Genomic DNA, 16,977 nt, shown 5'->3' on the forward strand with positions numbered 1-16,977 from the left:
CGCAGCTATCTCCACATCCCCTTATCAAGCATTTTGCTAGTGATGGGAGCTTCCTGAAGATCAATGTCAAAGGGACAGGTCCATGGAAGAGCAGTTGAAGGGGTAATCTCAGACATGGAATCTTGGCGTGGCATGCTTCAAAAACAGCTGCTTATTTTCATGATGTATCATGAGGACTAAAAGTTTTGTGGATGTTTCTTTCCTATCTTATAAGACCTGGTAGTCATAGTGATGACTTTCTGAGTATAATAAAATAATAATAAAGTAGATTACATTGTATTGTGTTTCTGAGCTTTAAAGGTCCTTAAATTCAGAAAGCAAAGACAAAACATAAGCTTCCAAATTTTAAGTGAGTCTGAAATGTGTGCTTTTGTGTTGTGTGATACACATGCATACTAAATTATTATAAGTCATATTAAGGTTTATTTAAAAACACATGGTTACATTATAAAGCATAACATGGTAACAGTTGAAGCAGCAATAGTTTTTATTACAAATTCTAAAAAAAGGAGTTCAACTTTATATGTAAAAAGCAACACCAATTATCATTAAAAACATCAAAATTATTTCATGAACAAAACGTTTTTACATTTGCACAAGTACTTACGATAGGGTACTTGTCGGGTTTTGTAGACACAGAAGTTCCGGATTGTTTTAGGTTTTCTGCACAACTGCTATTAAATATAACGACAACAAAATAAAGCAATAAAACAATTTGACACTGCTAGTGGACATGAAAAACGTGGGGCTCATCAGCGAGGTGTGGGTACAGTAGGCCACCCTGCTGGCAGTACAAAGCTTTCTACCAACAGGGACTTGACCATGTATTTCTCGCCTTGAGGCTGCGTGCCTGCAGGAAAAACAGCAGGCCAGGCCCTACCATGCCAGTTCCAAGACACAGCCACACCCCTCCACAAGTCACAGATATTCCTTGGTCCTTATTCCCCTAAACAGACTGATGAGATACCTAGAACTGAAGTTAAGGATTCCACATGACCGTAATTCATTAGAAGTTCTTTACTTCCTACTCTACCTCACTATCTTAGACATCTCCAGAATATAAGCACACACATCCCCGTAACAGCAGAATATAAGCACACACACCCTGTAACAGCAGGCTGCCTGGTCGTGGCATTAAACGGGGCTCCTAGCTGGAAATCTCTATGGGGCCGTCAGGGGTCAGAAAGGCTGCTTAGAGTCCAGAGATTGTGGCAGTGGCTTCAGGACTTGGGTAAGGACAGACAAGTAGAGAACTCCTGGCCAGTAGTGTTAAAATAGGGTTATGCTATAACAGAATACATTTGAAACCAGTAAGAGGAAAACGGTGTAAATATAAACAATTATGAATACTACAAAAACCAACACCTAAACCAGTAATGCAACAGTAGTATCAGACTTCTCAAAACCCACAAAGCTATTTTAAATTCTTTAAATACAAGTATATAAGGAAAACCCCATCTCAGCTAAACAGTGAAGTCTAGCGACCTTATCTTCACATCTAGAGCTAAGATGACCCTTGCTGGCATTATTTACTACATGAATTTCAGTACTTTTCCTTGATATATAAAGTAGAACATGTACAGAGAAGGCACTGTTTTGGAACTAGCAAAACAAAAAACAAAACAAAACAAAACAAAACAAAAAAAACAGATAACGGCACCCCTGCCACCAACCCCTACACACTATGTGAATGTGAATCATCCATTCACAATGCTCGAAACTCAATCTTCTAAAGTGCCATGGAAACTGTATCTTAGGGACTATTGTCTTCTAAAGTGCTGTGAAAACTGTATCTTAGGGACTATCATCTTCTAAAGTGCCATGGAAACGGTATCTTAGGGACTATCACTTGAAGGGTATCTGGAGAAATCCCAAGTAGTGCTGCAAAGAAGCAAGACCTGGAATTTTAGTGCAACTTCATCATCTGGGTGGCGATTTTGGGATACACTCTGATTTTCTTTCTTACATAGCCACCATATGTGCGTGAGTGTACGCAGGCATGTGTGCGTGCATACACCCTGATATACTATATGAAGGGAGAAGGTAAGGTGCAGTTATTCCTTCTGTCTCCTTAGCACTGTAGGGCAATCATTCTCCTTCACCTTTACTAAATGGTCAAACAAACTTAGAAAATGATCTAGCAACAATTCTGAATCACAGTGTTTTATTAGAAAACATTCAGGATGTGGGAAAATTTGGTTAAAAGAAAAGCTTTATAAAAATTAAAATTATCTAAGCTTTTCTTCTTTAGGAAGACTATTCAGATGCTGGTGTTCTTTTTAAATCAGTTACGGTTAACTAAAGTTAACAAACCAACAGTAGTTTCAATGTTAATTTTACATATTAATGTTGATACATACATGTATAATATTTTGGTTAGTTTTCTTGACTTGTTTCACTAAGGAAACAAGATTAAGATATTTTAGTATATCTCATAGATTCTAGTTAAGTTTTTCTCAGGAGTTTCTAAACCTGAGTTTTCATAAGCGCCCTTTTAAATAAATGATTGGTGTGATCTTTATGTGCTAATTCCCAGATCGTTCTCTTTTGTGAAGAGTATGAAATTAAGGTGCTGTGAGGAGACCATCTCACTGAAAATGCCAACAACACAGTTCTCAGGGTAAGAAAAAAATAAAGTACTATAAACTGTTGCTCACCATGATGAATAGAAGAAGGCATCCATATTTGACTTTCTGTATCATTTGCTTGCTAGTCAAATCTATACAAAATATTTGGGTGATCCTACAAAGCAGAACAGGACGCTTTGCTCACAGTGTTATGAACTCAAGTTCAGGGGGACAGGGGGTTGGCAAAGAGGTGGTAGTACTGGCGTTTGCTGGCAAGCACACACAGGCACAGGTGTGTCAGAAACAATGCCACAGAAACAAATAAACAAGAACATCCCAAGGTCCCTACCCCTACTCCATTCAGATTCAAAAGCACCCGTCATAATATACTAGAGCTTAGTGATTTCATATTAGAAACATGATAAATATGTCTTAAAGAATCTATCTATAGAAAATATACATATAAAATTGTATATTTTAAAATAGCTTAAAATCTAAAATATCTATCGATATAAAACATTAGTCTCTCGCCACATCAATTGGGCTTTTATCTATGTAACAATATCACATCCAAAGCTCATCATAAACCCAACTTACTTACACACTGATAACCGAAAGCCCCCCACAAACACACAGACAAACATACAGTACACAAACATATGTCAGTGTGTTTATAAACACTATACACATACAGACTTGCTTATCCATTCTGGTCTTCACAGAAAGAGCATGGTCTCTGACAAAACGTCTTTCACAGACATCCGTGTTTCCAACGTGTTTCAGTGTGAACATCCTCAGTGGGCACAATACTTTTAGTTGCCTACCACGGTCCAGACGTATGTTTTTATTACAGTAAGAAACTCAGGGATTCATGTATGACCTTGTTCACATTTTCTGTGTGAAGGGCACTGCTGTAAAAGCAGGGTTTTTTTTTTTAATTTAAAATTTTTGAGAATTTTTTGTGAGTATATAGTTCTGATAATTTCTATCCTCCCTTTCCCTCTCCAATATCCCTTACTCCTTATATCAAATCCATGACCTCTTCTTTATTATTGTTACATATATACATGTGTGTGTATGTATGTAACCTGCTGAGTCCACTTAGTATTGCTTGTATGGACAAGTGTGTAATGCTGACCACTTGGGACTACTTAACTGACAAGTGGGCTCATGCCTGGTTCTCCCTCCGTGGGCATCTACTAATGGTAGTGAGAATCCCTGACCATGCTACAGTGCTTCTCATACTCCTTTAGCCTTTGCTTCTTCTACATTTCTTCTGTGGTAAAGCAAGCAGTTGGAAAGAGTATCTGGGCTTTGGATTTTCTCACGTGCACCCTGGAAACTTTGGAATGTCAGCGCTAAGCCCTGGGTCAGGGAGGCATCGCTAACAACCAGGAGCCCAGAACCTGTGTCTGCTTAGCTGATAGCCGCAATTAACGCCTACTTCCACACGAAGTACAACAACTGCTTGGAAACGGCATCAGTAAAATCAATGTTCTCTTAGAAGGATTATGAAAGAGCAATTGATTTCCTTGTCTTTGGATTACGCAAGGCAACTAGCATTCTTGGTAACATCTGGTTGCCTGGGAGTGCCGCCCCTGTGTTACCTGTCTAGCCTCTAGATTTATCTAACACACCATTTAATTACTTATACAAAATTAACTCACAAGGAATAAGAATGATCGGAGATTTATAATCCACTATCAGAGAACCCTATAAAGTAAAATGTAGCAATCAGAGAATCTTACATATAAAATTTATTTAGTCATACACAAAGATCACTGTGCTTTTAATTCGATTTGGTTATTTAACTCAAAGTTTTAAAAAACTGTGTTCTGAAAGTAACTGATGATTTATTGCATAATATCAGAGCTGTGTTAATAGGTTTAATGAGGCCAGTTAAAAGCGAATGAAGCAAAAAGTGGTAAATGATGGGATGGGGGCAGGAATCTCTAAACATTTCTAAAAGAAACATCAGAGGTTTATTAGGTCTAAAATCCACAAATTGGGATCAAATGCCCTGTGAGATTGGACTAGCAATATGTTCCTGCATCATCATCATCTTCTTCTTCTTCTTCTTCTTCTTCTTCTTCTTCTTCTTCTTCTTCTTCTTCTTCTTCTTCTTCTTCTTCTTCTTCTTCTTCTTCTTCTGGTTGCAAAGATAGAATTTGCTATCACGTCCATTTCCATGTAGGTCAGAGAAAGTACCAGAGCAAAAGAGTGATTGATGTAGCAACAGAAGCTGAGCTGTGATTGGGTATTAAGTAACAGAAAATAGCCTGAACCATTCCACCAAACATGGGACACAGGGGCTTATACTGCCCTCACTCACTTTTAAAAATAGAAAGCCTGTCTGAGCCTCTCTAAGTCTCTCTGGTCCTCCTGCCGTGAGATGGGACCACATTCATTCTCTCACTTAAAGGGTCCCGAGCAGGTCCTAGGCCCTCTCCTGAGTCCTTGATGAAGTTGAGGTTGGGGGAGCATGCCACTTGGAGTAGGCAGAAGCATTATATTTAAGGACCAAGGCTCTCAAAACCAGTACTGACTACCTGGTGTCACAGACTCTTCTCTCCATCCTGTCATACTGAAGAAATGCACACTCCTTCTGTAAAGTTTAGTAAAGTCCTAGCAAGTAGAAGAAGACAATGTGTGATAACTCTAAAGGCACTGTAATGTATAGAAAAGGCTCATTCCTTATCTCCTGCTCTCCCCTGATCACTGCTAAACACCACGACAGCTGGCTGCATTCTCAGTACGCCCAAGTTGACAGTCATAGACCTAATAAGGAAAGGCATCACTATTTCCCTAACCTCCCAGGACATATCAGAACACACCTCTATTCCGCAATACACCCTCTATTAGCATGTGCAGTATATGCCACCCATCAGGACGCTGGGAAAACGTCACACGGTAATAAAAGCCAAGAACATTTAACATTCACATTCCCAAACATACATGGACACACACGGAACGTTACTTTGGGGATACTCATTGCCGAGGAGTGCGCTCAGGCAGTTTCCCCAGACACATAATTCACCATCTGAAGAGAGGCTGTCTGGAGGAGGAAATATAAGTTAGGTGAGCCATGTCTACAGCAAACTCATGACATCGCAGCACGATGGTGATGTCCGGCATAGTTTACTCCTCATAAGCGATGTGGTGAGACCGTGGGCCAGTATCAGCATTCGCTTGTCTTTTCATGGAATATGAAAGGTAAACTGAGGCTCCTTTGGTGATGGTCGTTTGCCTGCATGGCGGATTTCTCTTCTGTTGCTGCGCTGATGTTGTCTGAATAAACATCTTCATCATCTTCTTCATCCCTGGGGTTACCCTCCAAGCTGTGTCTAATGCCATAAGCGAAGTAAATCAGAAAGCCTTTGGGGAGAGGAAGCATATCAGGGTGTTAGGAGATGTTTTAATATGGAAAACAATACAATAAGTCTCCCCCCTCTCTTTCTGTGCAACTTTGGAAAACCAGAATGTGTGCATATCTAGTATAAAAGTGCAACCTGCTGAGTCTGCTTTTGTTATACATGTGGATACGGCTTCAGGACTGGCCACTCTGCATGGGACACCCAGTAAGGGGGCTCATCTCTGGGAGAGGCTAATTCTCCTTCCGTGAGCAGTTGTCAATTGTTGCCTGTAATTCCAGGGGCCATCAACTTAAGAGTATGTGTGTGTGTGTGTGGGGGGAGACATAGGAGAGGTTAAAAGGAGGTACTTTGGTGGGGCTGGAGGGAGGGAATGGTGGAGGGAAAGTCATATAATTATATTTCAATTTAAAATATATTTAAATAAAAGTAAACCATCTTTAAAATGAAAACCAGAATGTAGAATTAAGATGTTGCATAGATTGCCTATCTAGACAGAAAGCACCTCTGAGTTTGTAATCCCCCAACCCTACAGAATATAGTTCTCTCTCAACAAGTATTTTCAGACAGCAGTTATATGGAAATTTTCCACTTACGTTCTCAAATCTCAACAGAATAACTTTAAGCAGAATGATGGGCGAGGCTCACATTGCACACTGAACCCCAGCAGTGGGTTATCAGAGTCACGGCTGGGAAGTCTGAAAAGCATGCCTGTGCTCACAATGAACATGGACGTCCTTCTGCCTGTTACTGTCAAACGGGAGGCCTAAGGCCTGAGCACCAAACAACTGTTACTAACCGTGCTAACTGTGGGGAAAAAGAAGGCAATGCTTTAAGTGCCCTTAGAAGATAATTACTTATAAATATGTATTTTCTCATGCTAAGTTCTAGTTTAGACAGCTGGGTAAGGGTTTGACACTGGCACTGTTATGTCAAATATTTGAAGATTTCATTTTTTCATTCATAAGTTGTAGAAAACAGAATCTATGTGAACCCCAGCGTTAGTGGGAGATAAATGAAAACTAGCATCTGAAGGGCTGGAGACGTGGCTCAGTGAGAGACGCTGGGAAAGCATGTCTGAGGCCTGGGTTGAGTCCTCAGCCCAGCAGAAAAGAAAATGAAAGGGAAGAAAAATAAAGAAAAGGTATATAATTGGAAACACTGGAAAAGTGAATATTGAGAGGAAGTCATAATGAAAGAAATGAACAGAATGTTTAGCTGGAGGGAGGGAGTGAGCGCATTCCCGTAACCACAGCTGACACAGCAAGGTGAATCAAACTCCAGGTAACATGACCTACCAAGCACCATCCAGATGCTGAATCTGACCCACGTGTCTGCACTTAACTGGACCATCAAGTAAATGTTGACCAGGATGCTGGAGGCCGGCAGAAAGGGTAAGAACGGGACCTATGGGAAGAAACATCCTTTGAGCCCAGTGTTACTGTGGAAGCATATTCTCCAAGTGGTTCCAAGGCAGTGTCGATAGCTGACATGCAGTCCTACTGTATCACTAAGCGCATAGAACCAAAAACAGGACCTGAATGAATACCATCCCTGTAAAAACCAGGGAGAGGAGAGTCACCGTTCACATTGCTTGCAGAAATGGAAAGAAGCACAGTGATACCTGCAGATTATCATCAAGGTAATAATGCCAATCAGGGCTTAGCATCAGTGTGGCTCACAGTTCACTGCGCTCATTTATCCATCAACAGGGGATGCTTCTGGATCTCTGGGTATAGATAGCTCTGTTCACACCCACGCCTGCCCCTAGTTCCAGTGGCACAGGGTAATTTAACAAGCACATGAAGGCACTTGGTGGGGACGAATCCTCACAAGAGGGCATCAAACTTCTGAAAATAAAATCCTCAAATTATCTTCCTTCCTTCATTTCTTTTCATCCTCATTTATTTTTTTTTTTTAGTGCTGGGGATTAAACCCACAATCTCATCAATTATTTTTCTTGTAGTATAGACTATGCAACACAAAATTTGTTCACTGTATGAATGTATGTATGTATGTATGCATGCATACATGTATGTATGTATTCATGCATGTATATATGTACGCATGCTTACTCACGGTTTTGAGAAGAGCAGAAAGACAACTCATGTACTGTGACTAAAGGAATTCATTAAAGAACTTTGACAGTCTTGTTCACTGTTTGTTTTTGTTTAGAAAAATTCAGTAAACACAGAACACATACAGAGGAAGTGTATTTAAGAACTAGGATTTCTGATGATGATTTCACTTACCATGAAGGCTACTTTTTGTTGATTCTGTGGTTGCCTCCAAATGGTCAGAATGACGGCCGTGCAGAGGACAAGAAACAGGGCGAGAAGAGCCAGGCTCCAGGCTTCCAGTCTGGCAATGGCCTGGACTCCGTACGTGGTCAGAACACTCAGGCCCAAGATGAGAAAGGCTGTGGTGTCAGGACACAAGCAGAGTCAGCACACATCCCTGTCTCACGTCGCTCAGTCCTAGGGGTCTAGCCTGGTGCAACACCAAGTTCTTTATAATCTGCTTTGCTACACAGACCCCTCACTTCGTTTCTATTGTGAAAAAGAGACAGTCCACTTCACCCACGTAAGAATCATGTCCTCATGTCTGCCTTTTCAGAAGTCAACCTCCCCACTTGGCACTAACGTCCTGCTTTGTCCACTATGTGGTCAGGGCTCCTAGTTTCCTAGTCTTAGACTACATGGATCTAAATAGGATCATTTTTGGTGGTGTGTGGTTTCCATTTTTTTTTTCAAATAAAGTATGGCATCTTTGACTGTATTAAGCTAGTATAGAGATTGTTAATACAAACAAATAATATCCCATGATCTGAATCTTTCTTCCACATTGCAGGCAATGATGTCAGGCTTCTGATCATCACATAGGCTATAAACGCCCCACGTAGTCGCTCTCAGAGAAGCCTGTTTTTCTCTAGTTTACGATGCTCTTATTGTACAGTCCTCAAGAGCAAGGGCAGTCTATCTCACTACCCCACGTATTCAGAACACAGATAATGTCCAGTAGACGTCATTTAACCTATAGGAAGTTAGGTAACCAGAAGAGCTAACAAAATGCTCCTATATTGCCTCCCAATACCATTGGGGTCCAGTTCTGTTACTTGGCCTGATTCTTTAACACAGGGAGCACCCTGAGCTAACGGAGTGTGCCAGTTTCTAATTCTGCAACTCTTCCTGTAGGAACTCCTTGCTTCTGTATGCATATGTGTGATTATGGGAAATGTGTGTCAAAGCACTCACGTGGAAGTCAAGAGATAGCCTTGGATGCTGGTGGCCACCTTCCACTGTGTCTGAGGCAGCCTCTCTTATTTGTCACAGTGTGCAGCAAGCTACTGGGGGATTCTCATTATAACTCCCACTTTGCCACAGCAACACCGGCATTACAAGCACGTAATTCCCCACCCAGCTTTGCACGGGTTTTGGAAATCTTAACTCAGAGCCTCACGTTTGTGCAGCATCTGCTTTATCTACGGAGCCAGCTCTCCAGCTCATAAGTCTTCCTACAGGATATAACTCGACCATAACTACCAGCACCTCCGTAGGTCGAATTTCATATCTCAAATTGGCTGCTAACATATCCCGGGTAATGTGAGGCCTTGTCTTTTGCCTTCCACAAAGACTGGTTCTACACACCCAAATCTGTTGGATCTTCAAAGATGCTCAGCCAAGACTTACCCAGGAATCCCACCAGAAAGCTCACGAGGGAAGCAGACTGTCGTGTGGGCAGAGCAGAGGGGTTGAAGAGGGCTCGGAGGCTGAGACCTTGTCCTTGTAACATGGTGACCTGGGACTCGCTTTTCGAGGTTGCATTGGTACATGATTCCAGAATTTCCTTCTCAGGGGTGTATTTGGGCTGCTCGTAACACAAGCCAGGTTGGTACCTATCCCCAAATAAATATCAGTGTCTTTACTCTCATCAGCCCAAATGAAACTGTCACCGCAAACTCTTTGGTGAGACAAGTTTACAAAGTCGCAGTGGGTACAGTCAGGTGACCAGCCTCATGACTGACTCCAACTCACAGTGTGCTGAGCCACGCTACAAACCCCCTCCATCAAATCCCCACAGAGACTCTGAACTTCCTCTCATTGCTATTTAGCCAGAAAGTTGTATAGCAGATGCCAAAAAGTAAAGTTAGAATTAAAGAATGACGGCAACAGGATTGGTATCTGCAGCCTCCTTCCCCAGTGGCATTGGGCTTCATAAAAAGAGACCTGAAACAGTCACCAGCTATGGAGGACAGCTTCTCTTTGGTTAGGGACTCATAAGATGCCACCAGAATCTGTCTCTCTGCCCATATTTCCTTATTCCCAGCCTGATTCATCTTGCTTCACCCAGAGATGCTCACTTAGCTACTCGGCCAGCTTACTACGCCATGGGCACCATTTTCCTGCTATCAGCCCTATTCCTCTACAGCTCATCAGTGTATCGCGTCCTTCACTTCCTAGTACCTACGGCCCTTGCTTATTTCAGAAACGCCCTCCCCCCCCATGAAAAGAAACACGTTCACTAAGGAAAATGCACAAAGGAATTCAGAAGAACGCAACAATGACCAAGAGCGCCATTAAGTTAATCCCCATTAGCATTGTGGTACAAGCTCATCTTGGAATATATGCAGACATAAATGTTTATTATTTCTTAATGTAAATTTATAATGTTCTTTTTAAAAAAAATCAAATTTTATGGCTTTGTATCTTCAAACTGGAATAGTTATTGATACACCAAAATAACAGCTTTTACTGAGGAAGAAGCCACTGTAAATGTACCTTCACTTACATCACTATTCTCAGCCATGTTTTCTCCACACTTCCCAATCTACCTTTTTCATGAGCATCATTTACATCGATTTGTTGGTGACCCCTTGATAAGGAAAACCTTAGCACTAAATCATTAATGCTAAAAGTACTAATAACTACACACATATTTTGGTAGATATATTTATTGACTTGGAATAACATTCAGGATATACTGACAACATAACAAAGGCAATATCATGTAGTAGTCAAGAATAGGGGCCTATCTGTCAGTCTGCTAGTATTTATGATTCCAAAAAATACAACACGTCTATGTATCTCCACTCATTGTAATGAACAGCCTTGTAGACTGGGACAAACTATTGGTAAAGGTCAAACTGTACTTGACTTTCTGCTAGAAGTCAAGTCTGCTTCCCATACTCCATCTTACTGCTTTAATGCCTCCCACTTTGGTGACACTGCTGGCTCTTTGCAGTCCTTGCCGTCTCGATGCCCTGTTTACCATCTGCCACACGCCCTTCAGAACCAACAGAGACTCACCTGAGGATGAGCACACAGGCGGCGACCAGAGAGTAGGCCATCAGGGTGCCGATGGACATCATGTCCACAAGAGCCTTCAGGTCAAACAGGAATGCCATCACAGCTATCGGGAAACAGATGGGAAAGGTAAAACCAAAGGTGACTGAGGACATTTCTTACAGTTGCTCACTCACTCAGGGACAGCTGACTGATACTCTTCGGTTTTGGTAGCAATGACAGATCAATATCACAACGTCATAAGAGAGTCTGGGCTATATAAACTGCCAACGCTAAGACTTCAAAGCCTCCCCCCGCCCAGCTCCTTAGGAAACATTAAATACACCTGCTATGATTATTTAAAACATACTTGGCTTGACCAAGTGTGAAAATACTATATGACAGAGTACTGTCTTTTGAGGTCTCGGAAGGTAAACAAGCACTGCTAGGAAATACCAGTTTTCTGTGTACAAGTTATATAACCACTTTAAATTCCATTTGTATCAAGTTATATACAACTCAACATATTTTAAATAGTATTTGCAAAATAACATTTACTTTTTTCAGTGAAATAATATTTTGGATGTAGAGTAAACTTTAATCAAATTAAAACCACACATTCCAGAAGACTGATTAGCGATGAAAAATCAACTTACGATCCTGTACACAAAATCTCAACAATGTTAAAAAGTAAAAATACCTTATATTAGCTGAATTTACCACATAATACTCCCTGTCTTAGTAAATAGCTAACACCAAATTCAAATTATATGGTGTCCTAGACCTCTTATTAAGTTTTATAGTCTGTAAACTCACTTTATCTTCAGTCAGCGGTCCTAGGAGCAGAGGAAATTACTTCCTTTTTAGTTACATAAAATGGACAGTATTTGACTTTTTATTTATTTACTTATTTTTTACCAAATCCAGCAACTTCCCATGGTCTTCCTTGATAGAATTATTCCTGTTTCATAGACGGTCTGACTTAAGACGGTTACAGTGGGCAGTTACGGGCAGAGCCGTCCTGTATTTACAACTCTACGACATTTTATCTCCTCTCTGGATACGCACCCTACGCCTCACTCTGCAGACACTTCATTACTGGTATGATTATATAATAGATTATCAAACTTTTAGCACATTTGTAATGACTACAAATAGCCAAGTGCTACTAAGACCATTGTCTTAGGCTATGCTACCCCTGGAAACTTCCACATGCTTTAAGAATCTGGCCAGAGGTAGTTAACACGGACATCGTAGCATATCAAAACGTAGGCAATCTGGATTCTAGGAGTTTAAACCTACATGTCTGAACTATTGAACAACAGCTAGGTTCCTAATGGGGGCTGAGAGGATGGAGGTCTAACTGTGCTGGGCAACCCATTTCACTCTGGGCAGAGAGGACAACCAACTTCGGATTACCTTTGGCATTTCTTTTCTTACACTGGACTAAGAATTGATAAAGTTCAGCTTTTCAATAGTCCTGCAATCATTATTTTAAAATCAGTATTTCCAATATTAAGCAATGATTTATTTTAGAAAATTTTCTGTGCCCAAATTATAACTTTATGTGCTTATTCATCAGTTAGAAGAGTGATATCTAATACATAGTAGAGAGTCATTAACTCCTCACACATGGATTAGATGCCTCAATGGTTAAAGTAGGAAAAACACAGAATCCCCAGTGATTAGTTATGAATGAATTTCAGTGTTTCACCATCACCGTAATTGTCAGATGTTAATCCCAATACTCACACAGTAATTTATCCATGATTGTGTTCTTAACTTACATGCACAGCATGCAGACCCTTTTTAAGTCCACGCATGCGCACAGCACGTTTTAGTCCAATGATGGAGAAACCTGTGTTTGTAAAGCTTACCAGAGATGACCCCCGCGGTCATTGTGGCAGCAATGGGTGACTGCCTCTTACTCACTCGCGCAAGAAATCTAAACAGTAAGCCATCCCGGGCCATGGCAAACAGAATGCGGGGTAAGGGGAACATAGAACCCAGAAGACTAGAATAGAAAAATTCATAATCCAGTGTGAGTTGAGTATTATTCTACAAGGGTACATATAGGTACACAAAGAAACCAAAATAGAAAAGTCACAAAGTCACTGAACTTTATGCTAATCTGAAATAGAAAACCACCTAACTGTCTACATTCTCCAGAGTTCTTGACGAAAACGATTCCCCTTTTCTTAGTAAAAGTCAACACTCTCTCACCTGCTACTGCACCCGATGACAAAGTAGCAATTATTGGTGTCTTCGTTTTGGAATTGATTTGAGCTAGACATTTGAAAAGCAACCCATCCTCCGCCATAGCATAGATTACACGAGGCATTGGGAAAATGGATCCAAGAAGACTGAGTAAAAAGCAAAGACATGCAGTATGGCAAACACAGTCATGCACGATCACACGTGACCACACCCAGAACAGAAACACCGTGATTGAATAACACTCGTCAAGACCGCTGTGGTCGAGGACTCACGTAGTCTTACAGTGTGCTGCGACTGGGCGTTTAAACACACCTGCCAGTGATGGCCATGGTGTTACTTATAGCTTTTGCAAATATTTGCCCAGCAAAATGATAAGACTAAAAACAATACTGTAAGTCATTTGTTTATAGCCATGATTGTTACTGAATTAAAACTGAATTAGCTTTTGCAAAATAAAATGAAGTAGGAAACACTAAGATTTTTTTAGCATTCACAATTAAGAAAACAAAATTCCCAAAATAATGGGTAATTAAGAAGACTGATCAATTTTCTGTCGCAGTAGGTCACCGTTTATATAGTGATTGTGTATTTTCATAGTACCATGACTTTGCATCCTATAACTATAACATGTAATAGTTTCAAGCATTAAAATTATCAAGGTAAAGAATGGCTTTAAGAACAACATACTATAGATTTAGTATATAGAAGGAGCTACAATTAAATGGTAGTAACAGTGAGGTTTAATGTACAATTTTTCTTAAGATAAGTTGAATTATTTACATTTATTGCTTATGTCACTCCACATATGATTCAGTTGTGAAAGTAATTAGTTAAGAAAAAGAGGTAAAAATAATTTATTTTAATTAATGTTTATTAATAAATAAATTAATATTTAATTAAATAAAAAGTTAATGGGGGGGCTGGACATGGTGGCTCATGCCTGAAACCCCATCAGTTAAGAAGTTGAGGCAAAAGACTGCTGAACATTTGAGGCTGGCTTGGACTTCATAGTGAGTACCAGGCCAATTGTGGCTATACAACAAGATCTTGTGTCCAAAAACATCTATTAATTGTCTTTATCTTTTCCCCCATTATTTAGAGAATACTTTATTAGTTTCTTATCATACCCACATAGATAAGACCATATATATATTTAACACAGTGTGTTATCCTTGCACAAATGGAAAAAAAATAAGTTTAACATTTCTACACCAATGCAGCTTTCAGTTTCTGTACAATGCCAACTCAACACAGTAAACTGAGAAACTTTTGTTCAAAGTTGACAGCATAGCCAAAGTTTCCAAAAGTTCAAATTATCTTCATGTAAGGACCAACCACAGTAATAGGCTGTGCATCAATAGCTGATGTAGCCACAGGGGTCCTTTCATCCCTTTGCAGATCATGGTGAGACAGTATCATCAGGGTTTGGACTTTAAACTATTCGAAGTTCTTCATAATGAACCTCGTCAACAGCAGACGACGAAGAATTCCTAAACTCACTTAGTATTATCAGGACTAGAAACTAAAAACACATTTGAAAGAAAAAAAAAGTCATGTTGATAAATTATATTGAGAAAAATTTCTTGTTTCAGAACTGTGAAAATTGTTTTCAATTTAAAAAATGAATTCTGGGGCAAAAAAAAAGGATATTCTCCATGTGAGACTATTCTCCTGTGAAGTGTGGCATGGACTAGAATGAAATGCTTTGCTCCAGATCATATGAGCAGCTCTGGAAACTTGAGGCATGAGCTGTAACATAGTAAATAAGTAGCTACTGAAAAGACGGACATCTGGCAATCAAATTCCCTTTTCGTTTCATGTAAGTAAAGAATTTCTGCTGGTAATTTCAGAATGGTGATTCTGTTTCTTGAATAAATCCATTCTGGTCAGCACTAAAGGGGAAAAAAGGCTCAGACGCACATTTACATTATAAAAAAATGACGCCACATATGGCTTCCTGTCCCAGACACACTATCACTTCCTGGAGAATTGTCTCAAGTGTGAAGTCTGTGTATAATCTCCAACTGACACAGTGCAAGCAATACTGATACCAGGAACATGAGCATCCCAAAGGTGTCTGACATGGTATGTGATTATGTGTGACACAGATGTGTGTGTGTCCCACTGCTACCACCATTATCCTGAAGAAAAAGAAAGAACACAAAACAAAAAAATGAACTCGGCTGATGATGGTCACTCAGGCTTTATGTAATCCCTCAAGATTTCTAGACAGGGATTCTGGGCAAATTATTCACTGAGTTCATAGTTGTATAATGAGTTCCTCATGTTAGGATATTTTTAGAATATACAAAATCAGTCTTGTGGTAGCAGTGGCTAGGGTGCTGACCCAGGGCCTCCAGAATGCTCGCCAATTATTCTACCACACAGCTATTCGTGAAACCCACAAAAGCAAATCTGAAGACACTGACTACACTTTGCAAGACCCCTGAGAGCCCCAAGGACAGTACATGTACCTTGTTGACAAGGCGCAGAGGGAGCCTGCAGCAACAACATACTTGGCAGGACCCCATCCGACATATTCAAACGCTACCGGAAGTGGGCTTTTCTCATCCAGGAGGTAGTAAGGCATCATAAGCGTTAAAGCTGCAGAAACCCCAAAATAGGCCATAAAGCAAACCAGTAAGGAAGTCACTATTCCAATGGGAATAGCTTTCTGGGGATTCCGGACCTCTTCCCCTAAGGAAAAACAGAACGGAAGGGTTAATAAAGAGTCAAACGGCTTAGGGACTTCCTGTGGCTCAAATCCCCCTCCTCGGTGGTCATTCTATCATGTTTTTGTCCCTTCTGCATTCTTAGTGAGCTCTATCTATTTCCTATAAAGATTCCCTTCTCTTCTTCAGGATACGACACTATTAACAAAAAAGAATCCAAATAGCAGAGGGCGAAGAGATGAATGGAACATACAAGTCAGTTTCCTACTTGCAAAAGGCTGGATGGTTGGGAGGGACACACATGAGCACTCTTAAGTGTTTAGGTCTTGAATGGTAGTTGATGTCATTTGGAAAACAGCTGGTATTTGTGAGATTTTGAACTGCAAGGCTTCAAACAAACTTATTTACTCATTTATACGAAACTTTAGTTTCTATAAAAAAATTATCAGAATATGCCTCTTACAAGATTAACGTTTGAGCTACCCAGACAGAGTCAGTTACAAGGCTGTGCAACTGGAAAGCTCAAAATCTCTGAGATGGGTAACACCTGGGATAAAGAAAAAAGAATTGGAATAGTATTTCGGCTGGTGAATGAAAAGACCATTTAAGACAATGAACATCTGGAGGGGACAGAGCTCTAAGTCAAAAGGTTACAGATAGATTCCTCATCCAATCAGCCAGATGTGCTGTCTTTGGTGGTCGTCACAATATCCTCAGGGTAGGTGCTGCCCTTGACAGGACAGACACCTGTGCTCTGAGAGTTTCACCAAGAGGCTTTTGTGTCAGATGTAACATGGATTGCAGGTGGACCTGGAGATGGTACCCTTCCCACCCCACATCTCATCCTGTCTCCTTGACCCTCTGCTGC

The 16,977-nt window shown here is 40.4% G+C and overlaps 1 protein-coding gene across 5 annotated transcripts in view; it reads right to left on the bottom strand.

Annotated features, from left to right (window-relative positions):
* Positions 1–412: 412 nt before the first annotated feature.
* The window catches only part of Slc7a2 (solute carrier family 7 member 2), a 58,014-nt gene continuing 41,449 nt past the window's right edge, over positions 413–16,977 (bottom strand). For 4 of the 5 annotated variants that reach the window (XM_057752515.1, XM_057752517.1, XM_057752518.1 and 1 more), the window contains exons 6-12: positions 15,912–16,134; positions 13,444–13,583; positions 11,245–11,347; positions 9,628–9,833; positions 8,191–8,357; positions 7,237–7,345; positions 413–5,942 (exon numbers count right to left, since the gene is read on the bottom strand). In XM_057752515.1, the coding sequence (XP_057608498.1) occupies positions 5,746–5,942; positions 7,237–7,345; positions 8,191–8,357; positions 9,628–9,833; positions 11,245–11,347; positions 13,444–13,583; positions 15,912–16,134 (1,145 nt within the window). In that variant the 3' untranslated portion in view covers positions 413–5,745. Of the gene's footprint in view, positions 5,943–7,236; positions 7,346–8,190; positions 8,358–9,627; positions 9,834–11,244; positions 11,348–13,097; positions 13,235–13,443; positions 13,584–15,911; positions 16,135–16,977 lie in introns of all 5 variants that reach the window. The other variant, XM_057752520.1, reaches the window with a different exon arrangement.

This window comes from Chionomys nivalis, chromosome 20 (assembly GCF_950005125.1).
Source record: "Chionomys nivalis chromosome 20, mChiNiv1.1, whole genome shotgun sequence".
Lineage (NCBI taxonomy): Eukaryota > Metazoa > Chordata > Mammalia > Rodentia > Cricetidae > Chionomys > Chionomys nivalis.